At 44.5% G+C, this 23,816-nt stretch overlaps 2 protein-coding genes across 9 annotated transcripts in view; both read left to right on the top strand.

Annotated features, from left to right (window-relative positions):
- The window catches only part of MYO1H (myosin IH), a 49,808-nt gene that overhangs the window by 24,807 nt on the left and 1,185 nt on the right, over nucleotides 1-23,816 (top strand). For 3 of the 8 annotated variants that reach the window (XM_035340115.1, XM_035340114.1, XM_035340117.1), the window contains 30 exons: nucleotides 3,864-4,022; nucleotides 4,560-4,675; nucleotides 5,450-5,648; nucleotides 6,102-6,182; nucleotides 6,620-6,799; nucleotides 7,131-7,229; nucleotides 7,554-7,667; nucleotides 7,960-8,031; nucleotides 8,698-8,817; nucleotides 9,134-9,201; nucleotides 9,954-10,059; nucleotides 10,755-10,835; nucleotides 11,596-11,687; nucleotides 13,074-13,168; nucleotides 13,749-13,795; nucleotides 14,339-14,419; nucleotides 14,887-14,992; nucleotides 15,215-15,332; nucleotides 15,573-15,686; nucleotides 16,287-16,363; nucleotides 16,915-16,983; nucleotides 17,627-17,711; nucleotides 18,118-18,277; nucleotides 19,106-19,189; nucleotides 19,660-19,753; nucleotides 20,464-20,519; nucleotides 21,122-21,257; nucleotides 21,796-21,863; nucleotides 22,255-22,352; nucleotides 23,154-23,253. In XM_035340115.1, coding sequence (XP_035196006.1) covers nucleotides 3,864-4,022; nucleotides 4,560-4,675; nucleotides 5,450-5,648; nucleotides 6,102-6,182; nucleotides 6,620-6,799; nucleotides 7,131-7,229; nucleotides 7,554-7,667; nucleotides 7,960-8,031; nucleotides 8,698-8,817; nucleotides 9,134-9,201; nucleotides 9,954-10,059; nucleotides 10,755-10,835; nucleotides 11,596-11,687; nucleotides 13,074-13,168; nucleotides 13,749-13,795; nucleotides 14,339-14,419; nucleotides 14,887-14,992; nucleotides 15,215-15,332; nucleotides 15,573-15,686; nucleotides 16,287-16,363; nucleotides 16,915-16,983; nucleotides 17,627-17,711; nucleotides 18,118-18,277; nucleotides 19,106-19,189; nucleotides 19,660-19,753; nucleotides 20,464-20,519; nucleotides 21,122-21,257; nucleotides 21,796-21,863; nucleotides 22,255-22,352; nucleotides 23,154-23,253 — 3,075 coding nt within the window. Of the gene's footprint in view, nucleotides 1-2,646; nucleotides 2,811-3,861; nucleotides 4,023-4,499; nucleotides 4,676-5,449; nucleotides 5,649-6,101; nucleotides 6,183-6,619; nucleotides 6,800-7,130; nucleotides 7,230-7,553; nucleotides 7,668-7,959; nucleotides 8,032-8,697; nucleotides 8,818-9,133; nucleotides 9,202-9,953; nucleotides 10,060-10,754; nucleotides 10,836-11,595; nucleotides 11,688-13,073; nucleotides 13,169-13,748; nucleotides 13,796-14,338; nucleotides 14,420-14,886; nucleotides 14,993-15,214; nucleotides 15,333-15,572; nucleotides 15,687-16,286; nucleotides 16,364-16,914; nucleotides 16,984-17,626; nucleotides 17,712-18,117; nucleotides 18,278-19,105; nucleotides 19,190-19,659; nucleotides 19,754-20,463; nucleotides 20,520-21,121; nucleotides 21,258-21,795; nucleotides 21,864-22,254; nucleotides 22,353-22,901; nucleotides 22,963-23,153; nucleotides 23,254-23,816 lie in introns of those variants that run through there. The other 5 variants (XM_035340118.1, XM_035340116.1, XM_035340113.1 and 2 more) reach the window with 5 other exon arrangements.
- UBE3B (ubiquitin protein ligase E3B) overlaps nucleotides 20,552-23,816 on the top strand; it is a 34,050-nt gene continuing 30,785 nt past the window's right edge. Inside the window, exon 1 of the mRNA XM_035340112.1 lies at nucleotides 20,552-20,558. The gene's annotated coding sequence lies outside the window, so the exon portion shown is untranslated. The remainder of the gene's footprint in view (nucleotides 20,559-23,816) is intronic.

Genomic DNA, 23,816 nt, shown 5'->3' with positions numbered 1-23,816 from the left:
GCATGTGAAAAAGGAGAAAACCTGTAGAAACTTCAGACAACAAAATAAAACGGGTTTCGTGGTGACCTCTAGTGGGGAGCGAAGCTGGAAGGGGAGCGAGCCGGCGGTGGTGCTTTGTACCCAGCTTTGCTCCCGTGAACCATCAGAAGGCTGCAGGCTGCGGCTTTGCCCCCAGACTCAGACTTCTGCCCCCTGACAGCATCCTGCAGTACCGTTTGATGAGATTTTAGGCATAAACCTCATCGCAGCTCGAGCGCTGCCAGCTTGCTAGATAATTCATTAAGCAGCCAGGGTGTTAGGATCTGTGCCCAAGGAGGAAGGCGAGCAGCCGGCGGACACACGATCCCGGGTATCAGAGGGCCTTACCTCCAGCCTGTTAACTCTTCATGGAAGAAGAGCGTTGTGGAGAAGGAGTTGGCAGGAGATGGCACACTGCGGCTTAGGTGGCAGAGGTAAAGTGGGAAGGAGGCACGTGGGAGGGAAAGAGACTTCTGAATTTGTAGGGCGGCGTTAAAGAAATTCAACATCTCGGGCAGGTCGGGATAGCTCGGGGGTGAGCAGCAGAGTCCTGAGAAGATTTTCTGCTCTTGTGGGGATTGGTGTCCTTGTGAACAGACACAATAAATCTAGAGTTTGGTGCCTTGTGTGACCCTTTGCTAGAGGTACAGGTGCTTGCCTGTCCAAATGGACACTCGGAAGATGCTCTGGGACAGACGGTGCCCAGCTAAAGCTCTGACCTCTTCTTGTGTTTGCATGGGCAGCACGTAGCATGGTGTTTCCTCAGTGCTCCCAAAATAACAAGGGCATCATAACTGATCCCCTTCTTCCCCTGCACATTGACCTCTTCAGTGCTATGCCAATCAAAGAAACAACAAAATTAACACAGGAGCCTGTTCTGAAGCTAAGTTCTGAGCCTCTGGCAAAGGTAAATAATAATTTTGTGAATTTTGCTTGGTTTTGCCTCTTTTTTATTATTATTATTATTTCTTCTTTAATAACTGTTCCTTGTCAGGACTTCTTTCTTTGCTAAAAGCTGGTACAAGCTTGGTCAGACAAACTGGTCTGTTGCTCCTGACCTTATTTTAGCTCCTCCTAAAACTGCTGCACGTCTCATGAATTAGTTTTGAAACACTTTAGCTCCTGGTAGCTATCAGTGTTGACAGACAAATCCTTGTGTGGAACAAAAAGCCCTCACCGTAGTTAGGGGTAGGTCTTCTGGTAGAGCTTGCTTCTCAGTAGGCAAGAAAGAGCTCTTGGCACGTACAGCTAAGTGAGGAGGAAAGGAAAAGAATCCTTTAAGAAGAGCAGTCAGCAGCGTCTTGTTGGTGTAACGCGTGCCGATGAGTCCTGCCGAGGTATCTGTTACTGGGGATAATACCAGGTAAGCACAAAGCTCCCAAAATCTGTTTGGGGGGGAGGGGGGCAGGTGCGAAGTAGTGCTGCGATAATAAAATTGTCTGACCTCAGCGACAACAGAATGCTCAGAAAATCTGAGCACAAAGTCGCCCGGAAAAGAGTATGGGATTTTTAAGAGGGAGCAGTGTCACTTACCAATTAACATACGAGTGAAAGAATTAGGTTAAAGAAACCTGATCAGCTGGGTAGCTGCTGTGGTTTCAGCCTTGTTCTTTCACATTTCCGAGCTTGCAAAGAAGGTAAAATGCTCGCGTTCGGTTTGTCCTGAGTGCTTGCTCAGGAGGACAAATCCACCTGAAGTGCCAGCAGGCATCGTGCAGGGCATCTCTCCAAAAAAAATGATAAACTCTAACCTTGTCAGGCAGCCACCGTGCTGTCACCAAATTGGAGTGAGAAAATGAGCATCAACAGCTCAAGGGGAAAAAGAAGGGAAGCAGTTTTGGCTTTGCTACTGTTTGTTCTGTAATTCCTTAGGTGAATCTTAGTTTAGAGCGTTCTGTTTAAAAATCTTTGCTTGGCCTGGTCCAAGGTACCTGTAGGGGAAGGAGGGTTTCAGAGCACTCTTATTATTAATGCTGTACACATTTTGAAAGCATTGAAGCTGTTCAGGTATTCTTTTTGCTAGTAATAACTCCGTCAAAGAACTGCTTTACCCTAGGACACAAGTCAGGTAGCTTCTTGCTCAGACTGCCAGAAATAGCTTGCACCAGGAACTCCCAGGTAAGGGAAAACGATGTTGGAGGGTAAGAGGCTTCCTATGCTATGAGCCCTAAAAGAGGTAGTGCGGGGTCCTCCAGATGAGGATGCTCCTCCTGTGTGTCATGTTAATATCCGGCAGTTGGGTAGAAATGTCTGGGTGGCTCTAACTCAGGACATAATGGCTCCGGTGTCCTGGTCTGGTAACAGTGGCTGCCCACGGACGTGCCACGTGTGCTTTCATGGCTTACTGTGGAGACGTACTGGGAGTACAGAGGGCTTACGCTGCAGCAGCCGTGCCAAAGGCTCTGTTTTAAAAATGGATTTGCAATTACATTCATAATGCTTATGCACTGAAATTTTGCATCTAAATCCAAGTGTCCCAGTGCTGTCGTCTTCCACCAGTGCTGTGCAGGCTTCTGCTGAAAGCCTGCCTCCAAAGCCAGGGTTTGCCAGGAGTTAGCAGAAACATTTTACATCCTGCCATCTCTTTTAATACGTGTTCAAAATCTTACGCGCTGTCTTCCTGAGCAGTGGAGCAGCAAAAAATAAAAAAAAAAATCCAATGTCATGAAGGGCAATATGAGAATAGCAAATGTGCTGGGCTCATGTGCACGCTTCTGGATCCGAGGAACTGCCGTGTGTGTTACTCAGCCTGTTTCTCTCACTTAATTTGCAAAGCCCAGGAACTCTAAAAGGTAAGTTGCTCAAAGCATTGCCTGCGTTTCTGTCATAAGGCCAGTGTTTGTTTTACGTCGTAGAGCAGGAATTATTCTATGAACTGTGTAATCTGTCTGTTTTAAAAATACATTATGACGATAGAATAAAGAACACCCCATTTGCCTGTTTGCTAACATGAAATTATCAGCTTGGTTTAATTAAAAACAATAAATATAGAAATAATTCTTATAGCCTTTGAAACAAGAGCTTGATCCACAGCAGTATTTTCAATAGAAAGTCAAATTGCACGACAAAGAATTGGAAGGGGAGCATGCAAGGGGTTAGGTTTGGTCACCGATACCCTTTCTGCATGCCTCTGCCTCTTGAGAAACAGGTTGGGGGTGCTAATAAAGATTTAGCTGGTTTTATTCCAAATCAATGTTTGATTACTTCTATCAAATCAGCGGACTGGCTTTTCACATCAGATCTCTCGCTGGTGTGTGGAGACACCTGCTGCCCGAATCTGAAAGCTTCTGATCTGCTCCTGGAACCCGTTTGTAGTAATGAAGCAGTCTTGTTCAGTGCCATGTAGGATTCATCTTTTCAGGTCGAGGTCTAGTCAAATGCCGCCACCTCAGGAGGGTCTCAGTTTTCCTAGTTACATCTGCACAGTTTTTATCCGTGTAAAGTAGTTTCTACACCACCAGCAAATACAAAATCTTCCACTGTTCCCTGCCAACTTTGTGCTTGCAACTGCTTGGTCTAGATTGAGTTAACGAGGTGTCGCTGATCATACTCAGATCTCTGGAGCTTGGTTTGTTTCAGACAACTGTGCCAATAGCGAGGGCTTCCTGGAAGCTCTGGTCTTCCTCTGATCGCAGTAATGGATCTCTGACTTCCTGACTCTACAGAAATTAGAGCGCAGAACTGTTTGGCATGAAACTGCTGCCTTTGGGAGAGGTGTTAGTAACACCTTGCTATTATCTGTGCAAGCTTGACTTGGCCCTGTGGTATGGGGAAGGACTTAACTGACCTCTAGGATCCCTACCAGCTGTCCCCTAAGCCTGTATCGCACCACCTTTGTGTTGTAGAAGGAAGAGGTGGAAGATAATACTGACGCAAACATGGAAGGGGCTCTGATAGCCCGGGACAGAGTTGGGGTGCAGGACTTTGTGCTTCTGGACTCCCACACCAGTGAGACCTCTTTCCTGAACAATCTTCGCAAGCGATACCAAGAGAACCTCATCTATGTAAGTACGTGGTCCAGTGTGAGTGTTGGTCATGGGGATTCATGCAGCCTGTGGTAGGTTGAAGAGGGGTGTGCGTGTGTATAGCCCACCTAGATAGGATGTAAGCTAGTGCTGCAGGGGCAGGAAGAGCTGTAAATACAGAGAACAGCAAGCATGCTCTTCCAGCTTTGGTTTCCTTGAGCAGAGAGACAATAAACCTTGTTAGGTGTTGGTAGTACCCAGCAGAGTGGTAATGTAAGGCTCTAAGCTTGCTTTATTATTCAGCTCCACTATCAGTGGGGCAGGCTTTGGAAGTTTAGTGTTGGCTTTGAGGTTTGGAAATGGTAAAGCCAGTAGATAAGTGTTTTCTCTTTTTTGGTGGAGGGAGGCTGTGTTTAGGGGGAGAGGGGAGGTGGTCGTTCTCTTTTTTTCCCATTCTGTGCCATCTTTTCCAGTTGTTTTCACATAATGTCCTGCTGTACTTGACTCGTCTTTCAGGAGCTGTCATTCTAGTGATGGTACAGATTTCCTACTTGTTTATGGTCTTTCTCCCTGCAGACATACATTGGTACTCTTCTTGTATCTGTCAACCCTTACAAAGAGCTGGATATCTACACAGTGACACAGATGCAGCTTTATCGAGGGGTGAACTTTTTTGAACTGCCACCACATCTGTAAGTAGAACCCTGAAAACTTCAGCTTATATTAATACGTTGGATTTCCCCTGTGATGCTGTGTAGTAGCAACAAGGATATGTACCCAGAGTCACTAGGTCTGGTGGATGCTGATATTCTTACCTTTCAGTAGGTAAGGTTGAATTTGTTTGTCTTTGAGCTGACTGTGAGAGTAAAAGGGGAACAGAAGGGCTGCAGAAGTGATACTGGGGGAACTGTAGGAGATGAGACACTGAAATAGCCCTGTGCGTGTCTTCAAGGCTAGCGTAATGCTCATGCACGGCCTCTCCTTGGGCAGGAGGGGGAGGAAATCTGAAAATCAGAATTCTCAGCCAGATTTTTTTTGGTGCTTGGAAGTTGTCAGGTGATTGGAGTTGGTTGTTTTTTTTTTTGGTTTTCCTCCTTTTTCCTTGCTAATTAGCATGTATGATGAAGGCTCCACTCCTGGTTATTTCTGTGTCTGTCTCTATAAGCAGAAGTTGGGATTTTCCCTCTGCTGGAATCACAACCCTACTTTAGAAGAGGGAGTCTTTACTGCCTGTAAACTATGTTCACCATAAATACATGCAGCTCGTTTAAATCCTGTATCAACAGTGGAAGAAGAACAAGCCTTGTCAGTCCCTCAGACTGTTTTTACTGTGAGATTCTAGGTTGTAGACTCTTGTTTTGAGCTCTGATTTCCCATCGCATCCAACGCCTGTGATGTGAATTGAGGACTACACACCTTTCTGATGGATGCTTCCTCTCTGAATACTTCCTGTGATCCTTGTTCAGATATGCCATAGCTGACAATGCCTACCGGGTGATGTGCAGCGAATACAACAACCATTTCATCCTCATCTCTGGGGAGAGTGGAGCTGGAAAGACAGAGGCTTCCAAGAAGATTTTGCAATACTATGCAGTAACCTGTCCAACTACAGAGCAGCTGCAGATCGTCCGTGATCGTCTGCTACTGTCCAATCCTGTTCTGGAGGTAAAAACTAAATGGACATAATGAAAAAGAGTTAGTGATGGCTTCACTCCACAAGAATTTAATGTCTGTCTATACACTTGCATCCAGGAATGGCCTCTTTTGTAGCACAATGTCTGAGAAATGCTTAGGATTTAATGTCATTTAATATTGAGAAAAATTAAACTTGGTTTAATAATGGAGAATAGCTGAAACTGGGAGTATGGAGAAACTGTACACCATACAAGAGTTCCTTGTGGCTTCAGTTACAGGTTACACTGGAAACAGACATAATTTGTTTAGCTGAGTTCCAATTGAAGCTGTGGAATACATTAGTTCATGTTTCTTTAATCCCTCTAGATGCTGTAGTGAGCCTCAGCTGAGGCAGCAAACCCTTGTAACCAGAACTCTGTCCTGTTTTGGGTGTCAGGTTCTCGACAAGATGAGAAGTGACTCAATTTATCTATTTATCCATAGGCTTTTGGAAACGCAAAAACTCTGCGTAATGACAACTCAAGTAGATTTGGGAAATACATGGATATCCAATTTGATTTTAAGGTGAGAACAAACTTAATGGACTGCTTTTAAAGCAAGCTGTATCAGTGAACCTCTTGGACACTTACCAGGCAGCAGAGGATTTATTAAGGCTTACTAGCACTGCAGATTTCTGACCTTACTTTTACAGGTCTTGCATTTTGTAAGTAAGGTGACTAGTTATATATCCTGAAAGCTTCCTACTTTACTGGCAATGCTGCTGGTACTCAGTAGAAACTTAATATATATTATAAAGCATAAGTTGCCCTAGGAGGACAGAAAACTCTTTACATACAGCTTGTACTGCTGTTGGATACTAACTCTTAAACAGAAAAGCTAGCAGGTAAGTAAGAGCAGTAACATGCATCTCCTGATGCTGCTGCTTCCTCCTACATGTGGACAAACAGCCCTCTCGGTGTTATGTAGCTTCTGGGGTTGATCTGACCCCTTTGTTTTGCTAGGGAGCTCCAGTAGGAGGGCACATCCTCAGCTACCTGATTGAGAAATCCCGAGTTGTCCATCAAAACCACGGAGAGAGGAATTTCCATATTTTCTACCAGTTATTAGAGGGTGGAGACAAGGATCTTCTTTGTTGGCTTGGGCTGGAGCGCAACCCCCAGAAGTACGCTTATCTCATACAGGTCAGTGAGAACTTCTCTCTCTCCCACTTGTGGAATTGTAAGGATCTCCCAATGCAGCTTTCTTCACTTACCAAGACTGTGCTCTGCAAACCACTGTGATCATCTCCCTGTGTGTCACGTTAGGATGAAACTCAGAGGCAGATTGTTTGCAAACATAGCTGCTTTTGTAGCAGGAACTGTTGCAGATGTGATGGCCTAAGGGTGCAGACTGCATCTATACAAGCCGAAGAAAAGTGGAAATGAAAGTGTTGTGGCCAGACTGTGTTTGTTGTTGATGATAAAATTGCTTTACCAACAAATTGTATTAATTTATCTTTCTCTCAATGTGTAGGGTCGATGTGCCAAAGTGTTTTCTATCAATGACAAGAATGACTGGAAAATAGTCCGCAAAGCTTTTTCTATCATTGACTTTACTGAGAAAGATTTAGAGGTAAGGAAATGAAAAGAGAATGAGCCTGCTAAAGTGAATGCAATGTAAGGAGCGCGGTGTTCTCTCTGAAAGTGATGGAGGCAGTCCTGCTTGGGAGATCCATTAAGGCTGGAAGAGGACATCTTTTTCAAGGGGTGAGGTGGAGGGTGGAGTGGGTGAGTAGGGAACATTACTGCTTGGTACATTGTGATATCTGAAACAGACTGTCTGAACCACCTCCTTCAGCCTAGCCATACTCTGTTTATGAGCATTTGCAGAGAAAATTAGTCCCATTCCATGGAGCTGTGGCAACCTGTTTTCTAATGGTGTATTTCTCATTATTAGCATCTCTTTGGAATTGTTGCTAGTGTCCTGCACCTTGGGAACATTCAGTTTGAAGAAGATAGCAACGGACATGCCATCATTCGCAATGGCGCTCAGATCAAATGGATTTCAAAGGTATCTCTCCCTTCCCAGGTAGTGCTAGTATTACAAATGGCATGAAGAAAGCCTTAACCGTGCTGTTTATCTCTTTGTCTGCTTTGGGGAACAGACACAGATAGCTATTTTAATACCCAGGTCTTGCTATAAATGATCTCAAACTGTAGCCCCCCCCTTACCCCCCAGCACAGTGTGTGAACACTTGAATGGGGGGGGGGGGGGGGGGATGTAATATGCCTTAACAATCACACAATGCTGTGTAAGCAGTCTCCTGTTGGCCATGCTGAGAGCAGTATTTATTCCTTTACAGCTGCTAGGTGTCCACTTGTCCATTCTGCAAGAAGCCCTCACCCATCGGAAGATCGAAGCCCGATCCGAAGAGGTAAGGGGTAGTATTGTGCAGCCCTAGCAGCTGGGAGCCACTGCAGCTAGTGGTAGTGACAGATGAGGAGCTCTGCTCTCAGCAGAGTTACAGTAAAAACAGATAACTCTGGCTGTCCTTCTCACCCGTGTTTCCTTGCTGTTCTAGCCTGAGACTTTAATACTGGGACTATATATTTATATACATTTAGTTTTGAATTTTACTGCTGAATGAAGTAGTATCTATTACAAAGCTAGAAAAAAACATGTGCAAGCAGCCGTGTATTTGAGCCAACTTCCTTTTGTTTTGTCCCTGAAGTGCTTCTTGGGAAATTAGACTGCATAAATAGAGGAAAGCTCGGATATAAAGTGTTCTTTGAGCATTTTGTACAAAGCTTAATAAAATAAAACTAAAAAGAATTCAGAATACTCTTCCTCACTTTTCTATATTTAATACTCTCCAAAATGTAGAATCACAGTCCTGTGGAGATTTACCAGACTGAAATGATTGAAATAATGGTAATAGTAAATAAAGATCTAGCTAGTCACAGTTCAGATACGCTGTAGCTCAGTGCTCAGCTTACAGCAATTGCTAGTTCTCCGAGCCAGAAGTGTGAACTGGGTTTGCAGAAGTTTGCTCTGATCAGTTGTGTTGTTTATTGTACCTGGCAAACACCTTCATTTTTAGGTCCTAAGCCCATTGAATGTGGATCTGGCATTCTATGCTCGGGATGCAGTTGCAAAGGCAATTTATGGACGGACTTTCACTTGGCTGGTCAACAAAATTAATGGCTCTCTAGCCAACAAGGTTAGTAACTCGTCTAGTGTCCACCTAAACACTGAGTTCTTCCAGTGGGGCCCTACAGCGCTCGTTGCCAAATATCTTGGGCATTTTGATGTAGAGGCATCCCACAGCTCTAAGCTGGAAAACTGTTTAGTGAAGTGTGGAAGGGGGTATGTTAAATAGTTTTAGCAGTTACCTACCTGCTTTGTTGCCACTCCATTGGTGTGTGACATGAAGCTCCGAAAGTGAAAGTTTAAAATTTAGGTGAAAAAAAGAACATGAAATCATGCAGGGAGGAAGCAGCAGCTGAAACAACGGTTACAAATGGTGTCTTCAACAGGATTCAACTCGGAAAACAGTTATTGGCCTGCTGGATATCTATGGTTTTGAAGTGCTGGACACAAACAGGTAACAACAGCTCCTGAGACCTGGGGTAATCTGCCCTCGTGGCAGGAGCATGTGCTGAGTGCTACAGGGCTTCTTGAGCACAGTCTTGTCCCAGCAAAAACACGCTACAGGTGTCTGCAAATGCTCCAGATTAGCTGATCCCCATGGTGAAAGCTTTAGCTAAGACTGCTTGTCCTGATTTAAGCCATTGGTATAACAGAGTAGGAGGAGTTTATGCAGTATGCACACCCTTTTAGGAGGAAGTTTTAAAGCTTTAAAAACAAGAACATTAAAAAGTAGCTTTAAGTCAAATACAGTTCTGTTTTTCCTAATCACTTCAGGCCCATCATACATTTTCAAGTGAAGGAGTGCTGTGGAGATGCCAGTTATACCAGCTGCCCAAGTTCTAGGATTTTGTGACCTGAATGAGCTCTTTGCCCAGCCTAGTGTCCTGGGTGGGTGCTGGGACTTCAGGACTGCAGCACAGCTGACAAGATTCATGTCTAGGGAGACAGAGGCAGGCCTGACCAATTCTTCCCTCTGTCTCCCCACCCACACAAGACCTCTAATCTGGTTACAGTGTTAAGGAGCAGGTAGATAAAAGGGAGCAATTACTTTAAAATAATTAACTTGTTTTTCATTTTAAAAAAACTGTGGGGTTTGATCTGCTGAGGAGTAGACTGTTTGACTGCGAAACAGTAGGTTGTGGTGTGAGAAATAAGACTGTATTCATGAAATTATTAAAAACTAATTCTCACTTAACAACTCTGAAGCTTTGAGCAGTTCTGCATTAATTACTGCAATGAGAAACTCCAGCAGCTGTTGATTGAGATGACCTTGAAAGCAGAGCAGGAAGAGTATGAACTGGAAGGAATAGAGGTAATTTATTATTCCCCCACCCCTCTTATTCCTTTGAACAGCTGCTACACAGAATGCTTTAGATCGTCAATGAAGAAGGCATCTTGCTTTTTTTTAATCGCCATGTTTCCTTCTGCCCACACTGGAAGCTATCCTTTTTGTATATTTATATACTCACTTTAAATACTTCCCCTGTATATCTGTTCTGCTTCAGGGTATACCTGTCATTCTCTCACTCAGGAGAAATTCACAAAGGACGGTTCATCATGTGATGTATAGGATATACCTGTCATTCTCTCACTCAGGAGAAATTCACAAAGGACGGTTCATCATGTGATGTATAGGATAGCCATAGATCCCATTCTGTAACCACTGTTGCAGTGTAATTTAGCCTAGACTTAATTTGTATCATCTGTGAAAGGAGTAGGACAGTCCCCAAAACTCAAAAGGTTAACAGGCACGATATCCTTGTAGAAATGAACTCCACGGTGCAAGACATTGAAAGAGGGAGTGCACTAACACAGAGAATAGGAGGATTGTCTAGGCTGCTGAGAACAGGAAGACTGTAATGTGGGGGGAATGGATTGCTGTGCTTGGTTCTCATTTGCTATACTGATCTTCAGTGGGATCAGAGCCTGGCCCTAAAGAACTTAAAAATTGCTAGGAAAAGGCTTCCCTCCCTATAAACCCTTTATTTTTTCTCCTTTTATTTCCAGTGGGAACCAATTCCATATTTTAACAATAAGATCATCTGTGACTTGGTTGAGCAGAAGCATAAAGGAATAATCTCCATCCTGGTGAGAACAGAGTTTGTGCTGCTTAAATTATCGTGCCTGCCTGTGCTCTATTGTAATGGTTCATAATAACTTTTTTTTTTCTAATTATGTGATGGTTCTGCATTATTCAGAACCTAACGAATAGCCAGACTTCATAATCAAAGATTCCAAAGCAGAATATCCACTTGTTTAAAAAAAAAAAAAAAAAAAAAGTGGATTTTAAAAGAACTATGCTGCTTCTACAGCAACTTTCTCTGCTGGCTAAGAGACTTAGATCTCTCTCTCTCTTTCTCCTACCTGAAGCCAGCTATTCAGACTCTTGTAAAAGTGACAATTCATCCCATCTATGTGCTTATGTGACTTGCTAGCCTTGATGCCTGATGTTTCAGAAGGGCTCATGCAGGCAGGAAGAACGCAAACTGCCTTCCTCCTCCTGAGCTCGGTCTTGCTCTTGTTTACTTTCCCTTCTGTTGTTACTGCTCCTAAACTGCTGATCTGAAGGAGACACCCTCTGTGCCTTCTTAGGGATGGCAGGAGAAATAGGAGAGGCTGAAGGGAACTCTCCGTGGAGTTTTCCACGAGGATCCTATTTTGCAATACCAAGTACCTTTTTCATTTCAGTTAATTGAAATGGAAGAGACTTGAGCACACAAGTTACTCTGATGATGATACTTTTTTGACTGCAAACCCTAATTAGTAAGAAATCCAGTACCCTTCCTGTAGAGTCACGTAGCCAAGCTTGAAGTGGAATTAGCGCTCAGTCTGTTGCCTGCTGTTTCAGGATGAAGAATGCTTACGACCTGGTGAAGCAACTGATTTGAGCTTCTTGGAAAAGCTGGAAGAGAAAGTAGGAGACCATGCCCACTTTGTGACGTATGCATTTATGCTTTGTATCTTACCACAAAGGAAACTCTTTCCACCTCTCACCCATAACAGAGTACTGGGGAGGGAACAGTTTTGCTTTTTACTGGAGAAGATCAAGCAGCCTGTCCATTGTCTCCCACTGTAACGTGCTACCCTAGTAGGGTATTATCCGGGGTATTATGGAGGTCGTGGTGGGGTTTCTGGTCTTTTTTTACTAGTGGGTGGCAGATCTTTGAATCTTGCTTTGTTCCATGTTGGTGTGTACTGCATTAAAAAAAAAAAAAAAAAAAAAAAGACCAATCTTGTGAGTATTAAAATAGTTTGTCCCAAGCTGACTTCAGGGAAAGCTGAAGGTATTGTGAAGAGGAGGAACCTAGGACCCCAGGCTGTGAGGTGTACATAAATGTGTTTGGAGGAGTTCATCTTGAAGTGTATGAGCTTGGGATCTGAAGAGAAAAGAAACATGTCCGTGCTAGAATGTCCCACATGAATAGCACTTTAGTTAGTACTCAATTTGTAATGTTTGAAGACTTGATTTTGCTGGCTGATTAACACATGCACGCTAGGCTGTTCTGGCAGATCCTAACAGAAGCCTACTGAAAGGTTTTCACTAGTCATCAACTCAGAGTCATGCTGCTGAGTTGTCACTGTTTCTAGATCTCTGATCATTACAGCTAAGTGGAAAATTTGTAGCCAACTTCCTTGTCACCACAATGTGCCTTAATACTGCTCTGCCTGATTAAAAGCTTTAGATAGAAGTGCTAGAGCTACTTAAACAGAAGCTGTATTTGGTAATGTTCTTGGAAGGAAACTTTCTACTAATGTGCTATTGTGACACAATTCTGTGCTGTTAGGGACTGCTTACAAAGCTGAAACTTAAATTAAGTTGCTCTTTTTTTTTCCAGCCCTTGCTTACTAAAATTTTTCTGCTGTTCTCAAAAACTGATTCCTCCTTTGTATTTGTGTTCTTATTCTAGGGCAAAATATCTCAAACACTCCTTTCCTTTTGGTTTCAGCTTGAGACTGAGGAAGCTGGTGATCTTTTTAGCATGTAGGCAATGAGAGTATGTTTAAATAAATGTTATAAGAGGAAATCTTAATACCATCCAGAATGTGTGATCACTGCCAAATGGCAATGGACGGGTTGCAGGTATTTTCAGTAGTGTGTGGTAGATGACTCTCATTTTCTAGCACTGGCTTCTGCTACTAGCTGTTAAGAATGAAGAGATAATCTTTTGATTATGGGCCATAACTGTATAATCAGAGCCATGTTGATAGGAACAGGCATTTAATAGACTTCCAGCAGTCATACAGCTGGGTTTTGTGCAGGTCACTTTCTACAAGCTGAGGAAATCTGTTTCCTGCTTTTTCTCTGTGTTTTTTTTCTCCCTGTAGTCGCAAGCTTGCAGATCAGAAAACACGAAAATCAATCGATTGGGTGGATTTCCGCCTCCTCCATTATGCAGGAGAAGTCACGTACTGTGCTGTTGGTGAGTGAACAAAATGCCAGACCAGAAGTTACTTGAGCACTTAAGCCAATATGGTAGATAATAACTCCACGTGAAATTGAATTACAAAATATCTGAAGATACTGTTACTGGGAAGTCTTAAACACAAATGCAGTGTGAATTCCCAGGATGTAAATTTTCAGAAGGAAAATGAAAATGAATTTGTTCTCCTGCTACAGAACCTTAGCACTGCAGAGACGACTTTCATAGCAGTGATACTTACCTGCACTGAGTTGTGGAAGGAAACTCAAATGTGTTGCCCTGTACTCCTTGGGCAACAGGCTGCCACTGATTAGAGTCAGATTCAGAAAGCATCTGTTGAACTAGTGTTTGGTAGTGGTTACAGCAGGAAATATATTCCAGTGGCTTGATAAATAATGCTCACCATCATATTCTAAGCAGTCCCACTGAGACACAGGGTGGCTGTGGGGAGGGTACCAGGGCTGCTGGTATGCTGAGTTCTTGCCTCCCAGCAAAATCAGGTCTTTTCCTAAGCTCTTGAAACTTTAGCACAGAAGTGCATAGCCTTCAAACAGAATTAAACCTTCTTTTTTCTCTTCAGGATTTCTGGAAAAGAACAATGATCTGCTATATAGAAACCTGAAAGAGGTAAGAGAGAAAAGGGGCATGCTGTTTTTGTACACTATCTTGCTTGAAACAGAGATGTTTCGCAGAAGGTATAGTTAATCTCTGTAGCAACCAGGAACCTGTATTTCTCTGTAGTGTTCTTCAGGCATTTACATGAAGCCTGCCTAGGTAGAAGAGGATTATCCTTAGATGAAATCAAAATCAATTGAAAGGCTCTTAATGAATTTATCTGCAAGACAGATACAGCAACTTCATGCTGGACCCATAGGTGACCTGATGACTCAAGAGGACTTGAACTTGGAAAGCCAGGCTATAAACTTTGTAGATTAGCCTTTAATACAGAACATGCTATCCTAATAGATACGTAACTTCTAGCCATGATGCTGTACATGTGAAGCAAGTCAGATAGCTGCAGGGGTCACTTCTATTTTAACGTTCGGCACTAGAGACTGTTGCTTGAAGTTCTCTGTTAAAGATCCTTACAGCCGTGCTGCTCAAGCTTAAAAGCATCAGAGTTAGGGTATTCACGCTAACTATAACACTTTCTCATTTTTCCTGTTTCAGGTGCTGTGCAACTCTAAAAATGGAATCATTAGGGACTGCTTTTTACTGTCAGAACTAGACAACAGGAGGCGGCCAGAGACTGTGAGTTCAATGTCTAGTCTTAACTTTGAATATAAACTGAACTTCCCAAGTCTTGATTTAACTGCTGTTCCTGTCCCTCATCCTGATTTTTTTTTCTGATGTTATATTCCTGGTAACTTCCTGGTAGTTCAACAGTGATACTGCTGAAACAGCAGCAACCAGTGTGACAGACCTTAATGTTGTTATTAATGCATCATTCTAAAATGAGCTCTGTGCACAGCATCTAGCAGCCTTCAGTTTCTGAAGAGCTACCTTGCGTGTCCAGATGTATGGCAGGGATTCAAATATTCCAGCTAAGCACTCTGTCCAGTTAACCGATGATTAACTATGCTTCTAAAGCTTTGTGGTACTAATGCATATGTCAGCCTTTTACTTAGTTTTAAGAAGTGTGCAGTGAACAAGTTGATTTCATTGACCGCAGTGCTTGAGTTGCAAAGCTAAACAAGCTTTTTTCAATGTCATCTTAGGTTGCAACCCAGTTCAAAAACAGTCTGATGAGTCTAATAGAAATCTTGATGTCCAAGGAGCCTTCTTACGTGCGCTGTATTAAACCAAATGAGAACAAGGAGCCTGGTAAGGCGTTAAGCTGAGCACACAGTTGAGATAAGGGAACAAAGAGGGGGAGGCTTTAGCTATAGCTAGGGACAACATGCATATGTTTCTTAGTTAAGATAGCTAAGATGTCACCTTGGGTAGTTGTGGATTTAATTTTTCCGTATCTGTCCCAATAGATGAATGTGTGAGTGAGCTTTCACAGACAGTATTTACCACTGAATGTATCTGTTCATACTACAGGGAAGTTTGATGATTTCCTGATCCGACATCAGGTGAAATACCTGGGACTGATGGAGCACTTGCGGGTGAGACGAGCTGGCTTTGCATATCGGAGGAAGTACGAACTCTTCTTGCAAAGGTAAGCGGAGCTGTTCTTCCCTTTAGCCAGGTACAATCTGCCCACCCAAAAGGGCTTTAGAGCAAGGGTTGTTTAAATGCCAAGTCACAGTTAGGAGATGCAGAGGCTGCCTATATCCACTTCGATCTGCTTCAGCATCTTGTGCCTTGAGTGAGGAGTAGAAATTGGTAGTGGAGGTTGTTCAGGGAAAAATTCCTCGAATGTCAATTAATTAATGTTTATGTCTTGCTCATCTTTCAGGTATAAATCCTTGTGTCCAGCTACCTGGCCACACTGGCACGGGCCAGCAGCTGAGGGTGTGGAGAGGCTCATCAAGCATATTGGTTATAAGCCTGAGGAATACAAGTTAGGGAGGTAAACTTCCTTTCTCTAGCTGTCATCTGTGCTGGTCAGCTGCATGGTGCTTGCCATTTTGGGTTGTCTGTTCTGTCTGACTACAAGCCACCACGCTATCCTTCCAGACAGCTGCAAGACATGGTAGTGTGAACAGGTCCCTAAAGCTTGGCTCTCGCTTACCATGTGAACTGGGCAGACCTACCTGGATCTGCGAACCTGAGGGCTACTGACTTAGTGACTTTAAAACAAGTAAACTTACCCCAAAGGCATACAGAACACAGGGCAAGGGGATCAATAAGAAGCTCAGATGCATAATTTTCCACTTTATTTTCCCCTTTGTATTTCCATGGAAGCTTGAATCCTGCCTAGTTCCCTCCATGTTCCCTCCGTCTCTGGGTTACGAGGGATGGGCTGCCTTGGTTCAGCTCCAGGCCTTCTTGCTTGCTTGAGCAGCCTGAGGCAACCTGCCTGCCTTTTTTGGGATGTGCCAGCTAGACAAATGAGGAAAGACATTAACTTGTCAGTCCTACAGCTAGCTGGAGGTCTGAGCCTGATTAGGGCAGCTGAAATGATGGCTCGCTATGAACAAATTGTCTCTTTTCCTGGTCTCTTTTTCAGAACCAAAATATTCATTCGTTTCCCAAAGACTCTGTTTGCTACTGAAGATGCATTTGAATTCAGAAAGCACCTCCTAGGTATGGCTGTGGTTCCCTTTCTCATATAGTTCATCCTATAGTCTGATGGTTGCACCAGATGATCTTGGAGGTCTTTTCCAACCTTAATGATTCTATGACAGATGAAAAGCAGAGCCTGAGTGGACAGTGTTTCTGGGCTCCAGACCCATGTAGCAGATGAATATGATGAGAGCTGAGACCTTCCCTGGTCTGCAGAGTTCTGGAGATTCTAAGGAAAACTCAGCCTTTTAACGGGGTGGGGACAAGTCAGTAGCTATATTGCCCGAGTCCTGGGTATACGCCTCCTTTAGAGCTACTTCCCCATTTCAGTCATACTAGTGACGCTGTTGGACGGTGCCTGGATGCACTTAGTCCCTTTCCCCAGGGACAGGGATGCCACGGGTTGCTTTTCTTCCTGTTTTGTTGGTTTGCTGGCACCTTTGTTCCTGTGCACAGTGAATGCGACAGACACAGGAAATCCTGCACAAGGTGTCTAGTCACTGTGAGATTGAGCACAGTTCCTAAATGCAGTGATTCTGTAGATACAAGCAATGTCTCTGCTTTTTTGCCAGTTTCAAGACTACAAGCCAAATACAAAGGATGCCTTGGGAAGAGGGAGTACCAGAAGAAGAGAGAAGCAGGTATCAAGGATTCCCTTCTCAGGGCTATGTTTTCCAATAGGAGTTGTAGCGTGGGGAAGTCTCGAATCCATTTTGCTGTGGGTAGCACTCACAGCTTCCCCACAGGTCTTTGAGTGTTAGGTTCAGATGCAGATGGTAACTGTGTGGAAAAGTTAGAGGCCCCTTTAGGTTCTGTACAGCTCCTCACACCACGTACTGCTCTTGGCCTCTCCCAGGCCCCAGGTGTTAGCTGTGCAGCGGCAGCACCCTCTGCTGTGCATGTGGGGATGGGTTTTGGGTGCCCAGGCATTGCTCATCTAACTGCTAGGGGATTAAACCTCCTGATCACAGGGCACAGGCTGCTGCGTAATACTAGAGGCTCAAAGGCCAGCTTTCTAAGATGGTCTGCGTGCTGTGCACAGGGTACAGGGGGAGCCTGAATGATGGCAAGGTCTGACACTGCTTTGATGTTGAGCTTTTCAGTGCAGGTAGTGCTGGATCAGCCAATTATTATGGAGAATAAAATGTTCTCAGCTTATTACTGTAAAAATCAGCTTGTGGGAAGAGCTGCAAAGAGACAGTTATAATTCCTGCTCTGTGAATTCACAAGTAGCATTGCATAGGACCTCTGACACTAACACGAGTAACCGACTAATTCTTTCAGCTATCAAGCTGGAGGCTTGCTGGCGTGGAGCACTGGCACGGAAGGAGGCCAAGAAGAGGACATGGGCTGTTCAGATAATCAGGAAGTAATTATCACTGTGTGGTTGTCATGGGGAGGGCTACAGGTGATGGGTCATAGCATGGTGATAGTCAAAACCATCTTCATATCTATTTCTAAATTATCACTGTAGTTAAGAGTAGAGTTGCCAGCTAGGCTTGATCAGTAAATCTTGTTGTCTCTTCAAGAATTTTCCAACTTGTACAGATTTGTGGTGTTCTGGATCTCCAAAGGATCTCCAAACGAATCCTTTGCATGCCTGTCCTTTCTCTTCAGGTATCTCACCACTTTTACGTGGTCCTGCCTCTCCACACCCTTAAACACTACTTCTGAAGTGGTGGTTATCTTCCTTTTTAAATCCAAGGCACTGGTTTTATTTTTTCAATGAAATTTGGAAAAACATGAACGTGTAAGAGTGTGGATGTTTTTTGTAGATTCATAAATGGCTTCATCAATCGGAAGAAGCCTCTTTGCCCAGAGAACATTGAATTTGTGCGGCTTGTGCAGTACAACTACTTCATGAAGCTCAGAGACCATGTTCCAAAAAATGTGTTGGACAAGAGCTGGCTCCGACCTCCTTCTATCCTGGAAGAGGTGAGGTTTGCTGTAGGCTTTGGGAGTGATAAAGATGGCTTCTGTTCTGTGGTCATTTGTGTGCATGGTGGCAGCGCCTTCAGGGGACACAGATCCTTTGTATTTGGGGAAGGACAGGAGTGGGAGGGATGGCACTGTCACTCAGGTTTCCAAGGGGAAGGAGGGAGCTTTGTTTTAAGCGGTAGAATGGAAGATGTGCTAACAGAGAAGTGAACTAATGAGCTCTACTAAAAACAAAACATCATGGCATTAATTCTGAAACTGTCAGCACAGATAGACTTGTAGCATTTCATCTTGTGTCTGGGATTTGGCAGGACAGGTATCCACAGTGTGCAAATTGGACAAACTAACTGCTTCCAGCAGAATATTCATTTAGAAACAGCTGCCGATATTTGTTACTGCCTCTTCGATCCTGCCCTCAGTCTAGCTTGGGCCCAGAACAGATCACTCCCATGCTGGTTGTGGCCAGTACGCAGCAGGGCAGGTGGGCACAGGAAGATAAAAAGCTAAAGGTATCGTAAAGAATAACGCTAATGGCATGCTACCTGCACAGCGCTGCAGTCGTGTGTGGGTGACAGCTGGCGTTTGCTGCTTTCGGTAGCTCTGGTAATAACTCAGCCACTTGGTGTCCTGTGTCCTTCAGCTGCTGCGTGGGCAGTGACCTTGCTCTGGTAATAAAGGTGTTCTGTAGGTCGGGCTGGGGGAGCAGAGATGGATTAGAGACTGGATATTAACAAACTTGATCCAAGCTGCCTTTAGGACTGCAGGAGCTGTTGTCTGCACAGCCTCACTTCTCTTCTTCTTCTTTTTTTTTTTTTTTTAATGCAGACATCTGAGATGCTAAAGAAAATCTGCATTAGGAACCTAGTAAGAAAATACTGCAGAGGTGTCACTGCTGAGAGGAAAGTGCAGGTAACTACCACGTGGAATGCTAACACGCAAGTTGAAACACGCTGTGAACATGTGATACGTGCTTGCTGGTGAATTCTTTCAAATGCAAACTGTACTTTCTGACTGGCCACTGTTCCTCTTGCTGAGCAAACATTTCTGAGACTGGAATTGTTTCAGTGGCACTTGCAGTGTACGGTGCAGTTCTACAGATGCACATCTTACGGTGTTAAAACTGCATTTCATTGAAATAGAATACATCCATCAATCAGAAAGGAAGGATCTGTAAGACTCTTTAGTCCTTGTTAGTTTACTCCTGTGTAATACCAAATAAAAAGGTAAAGATTCTGGAAAAAATTATGCATGAGCCAGGTAGATATTGCTTAAGTGCAAGAATGGCGTTGTTCAGGATTGCTGTTTACTCTAGAACTGCTGCTGTTGCCCATGGACAAACTCTGGGAGGGTAAAGGATGTTTTGTTCCTTCTCAAAACAGTTACAGCAAAAAGTTGTAGCAAGTGCCGTTTTCAGAGGGAAGAAGGAAGGCTACCCGCAGAGCATAAACCAGCCTTTTGCAGATACTCGACTGAGTGAGTACACACCAAACCTCCTGAAGGACTTGGCCTTGTGGTCCTAGGTCAGGGAAATGTTGACAAAATAAATCAAGTTTCTGAGAGGAAACTCCTGCCTGACAGAGGCAGCATCTCCTGCTGGGCTTGAACCCAACCATTTGAATTCCCTTGCCCTGTCCATTTAGTGGCCACTGGCAATCAATCTGCCCACCTTTGTTCTCTCGCTGGGAGTATCTGGAATATCTCGTGGTATACGGCCATAAAACCAAGCATAAAAAGCTGGGGCTGATGGGGACCTGTTCTTACAGTGCTGAAGCAGAGAAGCTGAGCTGGATGTTGCAATGCAGCATTGCCAGCTGTGGGGATCAAATCCCAAGGACTGGAGCCGCTGTTATTGGAAGCTCCTGGACAGCTTCAGCTGAAGCACTGTGCAGAAAGAAAAGTGACCTGGATTCTTCTCAGCACAAGTCCTTCTGCGTTAGAGCCTGAACCAAGGACAGATCCACAATCAGCCAGCAATTCCCAGCATGGATTACTTATCACGCAGTAAAATCACTGACATAGGTTTAGGAGTAGCATCTAAACCACTGGTTTAGAAGAAAGCGTACCGGTGGGACAAGGATGAATGGGGTTAAGGCAAATAATGCAGCAGTTCTGTTGTTTTGCTGGTGGGAGCGGTGGCAATCTGTCACGTGCACTCAGTTTGTCTTTCTGGTTTAAATCCTCAGAAGAGAATGATATAAACCCCAAAGTACTGCAGCTCATCCAAGGTGAGAAGATCAAGGTAAGGGAAGAAAGCTGGAACTCAGCAGCCCATCAGCAGGTGCTGCCCTTGCACTGGCTGCGTTCAGATCCTGAGTCCTGGAGCCAGTCGTGCAGACGGCATGATCCATGATGCCCGAGGCTGTCCTGCAGCTGTTCCTAGGTGGCAGGGCAGGCTGCTAAATAGCAGTGCAGTGTTTCCTTGCTCTTACATCGGAGACAGGTCCCAGAATGTACCCAGACAAAACAGTTTTTAACATTTCCTTTAATAAAAGCTTAAAAAGCATCATTAACCCTACTTGGACTGCAATGAGCTGGAAGAGCGTTGCTGGGTGCATTGCTCTTCCTGTGCTTATGGCAGAGATGGGCGTGGGTGAAGCATCTTTCTCTAAACACGCTTCTGTTATCTGAATGCAAAGTGTTAAAAAGGGAGGACAGATGGGCTGGAGGGGGGTGAGAGGGTGTTGGACACCAAAATATGAGCTTATCATAAGCAGAGGCTTGCAGCAGGTGCTGTGAGCTGTACACTGCAGCTCCTCAGTGCAGTGTTCCCTCCTGCTGAGCTGCCTCCAGAGCGGGGCCTTGCTGGGGAGACAAATGCTGACACCGCCTCGTTGTTTTCAGTATGCAACCCCCGTGGTGAAGTACGACAGGAACGGGTTCAAAGCACGAGAGCGGCTGCTTGTTCTGACCCAGTCCTCGGCATATGTGGTGGAGATGGCAAAGATCAAGCAGAAAATAGACTACGCCACTTTGAAAGGTAATGGTGGAAATGGGTGTGGGGCTTCCCTTCCTGTCCGTGACCCTGTGGTTGGGGAAAGACAAGCTTCTGAATCGTCGAGAGATTTTTTTTCTTGGGTTGGGGAACTAGAAGTAAGCAGTGGTTTGAGGAGAGGCGGGGGAACTGTTCTGTGGCAGGACTAACGATCCCCAAGTGCCTCGAAAGAACGCTGATTGTAGTACTTTCATGATAGCATGGAAGGGCATGGAGCAAATGCTTAATGCTTGCTTACTGTTGGAAATGTGGACTCGATAATGGATGGCAGAAAGTGATCTTCAGAAGGTATTTAAAAACTTGGAACATAATGAAACAATGCTCCTTTTTATTAGTCTAAGTAGGGAAATGTACTTCCTGCATCCTTAAGAAGATGCAGAGCCCCTCTTCAGGAATGGGACTTCTGTAAACAAGCCAGTGCTGGAGTCACTGCCCGTGAGAACAGCACCCCGAGGGGATGGTGCTGATCACGTTGTGTAACTGCCTGGCTGCCCTTCCTCTAACCTTTGGGTTTCTTCTGAAGGTATTTCTACCAGTAACCTGAGCGATGGGATTGTAGTCATTCACGTTCCTGAGGACAACAAACAGAAGGTAGGAAGATGAAATGTCGCTGCTGTGCAGTGTGTGGTTAGAAATAGTCTTGTAGCTGACACTTCAAATGTTTTCCTTTGAAATACTCAGATACACAATTACTGATGTTTACTGATCGATAATCAGCTACATCTTAAACAGTTGTTGTTTTACCATAAAAGCTTTCGCTTCTGTTCAGCGTCGAAGTTACTGTAAATCCTAAATAGTCCCTGGAGAGGATGTTTAACCAGTCAGAGTTGTGGGTCCATGGCTGTTGTAGTTGCCCTGTACTCAATTCTGTACAAAAGTTGCTGCTCTAGCACTAGAGAGGAGTTTCTCTGAACGTACAACTGCTGGCTGCTGTATGTGCTGGCGTAACGCCAGCTAACTCTGTGCTCTCCTTTGTTTCCAGGGAGATGTGATCCTTCACTGTGAGCATATCTTTGAGGTAGTCAGTAAACTCTGCATGCTGGCCAATAAGCAACATCTGGTGAAAGTTGTGCAGGGAAGGTAAGAAAGTTGAATGGGTAGTGTTGTGTAGGCTGTGTTTTGTGGAAGTACCTGCTTCGAAGGCTTGGTTCTGGACTGCTTAGCTTTGAGAACTGCCCGCAGTCCCTCTGCTTAAAGCCCCAACGTGTTTACAGATGGCTGTACTTGAAATGCTTTTCATTGCGTTACTGGCAGGCCTGCTGGGTCTGGCTGTACTCGCTCATCTGCTGATGTGACCTGGGCCTGAGGTTGTGGGTTTAGCGGCCTCAGAGCAGATCTCATTAGCACCAGCTCTGACTGAGAAAAGCCTGCTGGGCTGAGCCTGTGGGTCACTTCAGGATAAACATTCATTTCCCTAAAAGATTCAGAAGACCCTAAAATGTGATTGCTGAGCACAGGAACCTTCTTGGTCACACCACCAAGCTAATGGCAGGTGGATGCAGTCTGTCTCTCAAATCAATACTTAAATTGAAACTGGCATATGAAACCCGTGCTTCTGTTCCAGCTTCTCTGTCTGGCCTTTGCATTTCAATTGTAATTAGATTCTTTGCGTTCAGTGGTTTTCTCCGGGTCAGATCTGCTTATCTTCTAATACTTAATTGCACCAGGAAAATTCAAGAGCCCAGCCCAGGCAGGCACGCACCATTTATCAAACCCTTCTGGGCTGTATGTTGTAATGCAATTGTTTAGGAAATTTACCTAAGCTAGAGGGCTCTGATCTTCTAACCTAACAAGATTTGCCAAGGGAACAGAAATAAAGGGGGCTTAGAGTAAAGCCTATCGTGAGGAAAGCATCTAATAAGTGATTGTCTGTATTTGTAGTCTTCGTTTTCGCATTGGCTCTGGGAAGGAAGGAACAATGGTGTTTACCGTTGGGCAGGAGTCACAGATCTTTAAGGCCAAAAATGGACAACTGACAGTGGTAAGGCCTCAGCTAAGCTCCGGGAGCGTGACTCACGTTGTCCTCTGATGCTCAGCCCTTGCAGAGGTCACAGCTAAGTCCTAGCAAGGGCCCTGTTGTGCGAGTTCAGCAGGAGGACTCGATTCCTTTTACAGAGCAGAGGTGCATGATGTAATTACCCAGTCACTGTCTGCCTCCATATGATGTGTAATAGAGTAATTGCTTCGTTGGGAGTTGCAGCTACTCGCCCTCTACTTGAACTTTCACTGCTACTTATTCTTCCAAGCTAGCGAGGGGAGAGAGAGCAAGGTGCTCTTGGCTTGGTAACCTGGAGAACCTGGTCTGGGTCTGGATTAAACTAAACATGCACCTGCAAACGTCACCTGACCCCTCCTTTTTCCACCTCTTGTTGCCTTTATCAACCAAGTCACTTCTGAAATTGGTTGTGGGACAGAGAGAAAGCCTATCTGCTAAATCAAGCAGGTTGTCTGAGAAGGAAGGATGTGTTGGACCTAGTGGCAGTCTCAGCAGAACTCCCCGCTTAGCCAAGACTGATTTCTGACTCCATGTGTAGCTACGGAGGG

Source organism: Oxyura jamaicensis, chromosome 15 (assembly GCF_011077185.1).
Source record: "Oxyura jamaicensis isolate SHBP4307 breed ruddy duck chromosome 15, BPBGC_Ojam_1.0, whole genome shotgun sequence".
NCBI lineage: Eukaryota > Metazoa > Chordata > Aves > Anseriformes > Anatidae > Oxyura > Oxyura jamaicensis.
Note: the sequence above shows the minus strand (reverse complement) of the source record. Positions and strands in the feature narration are given on the sequence as shown.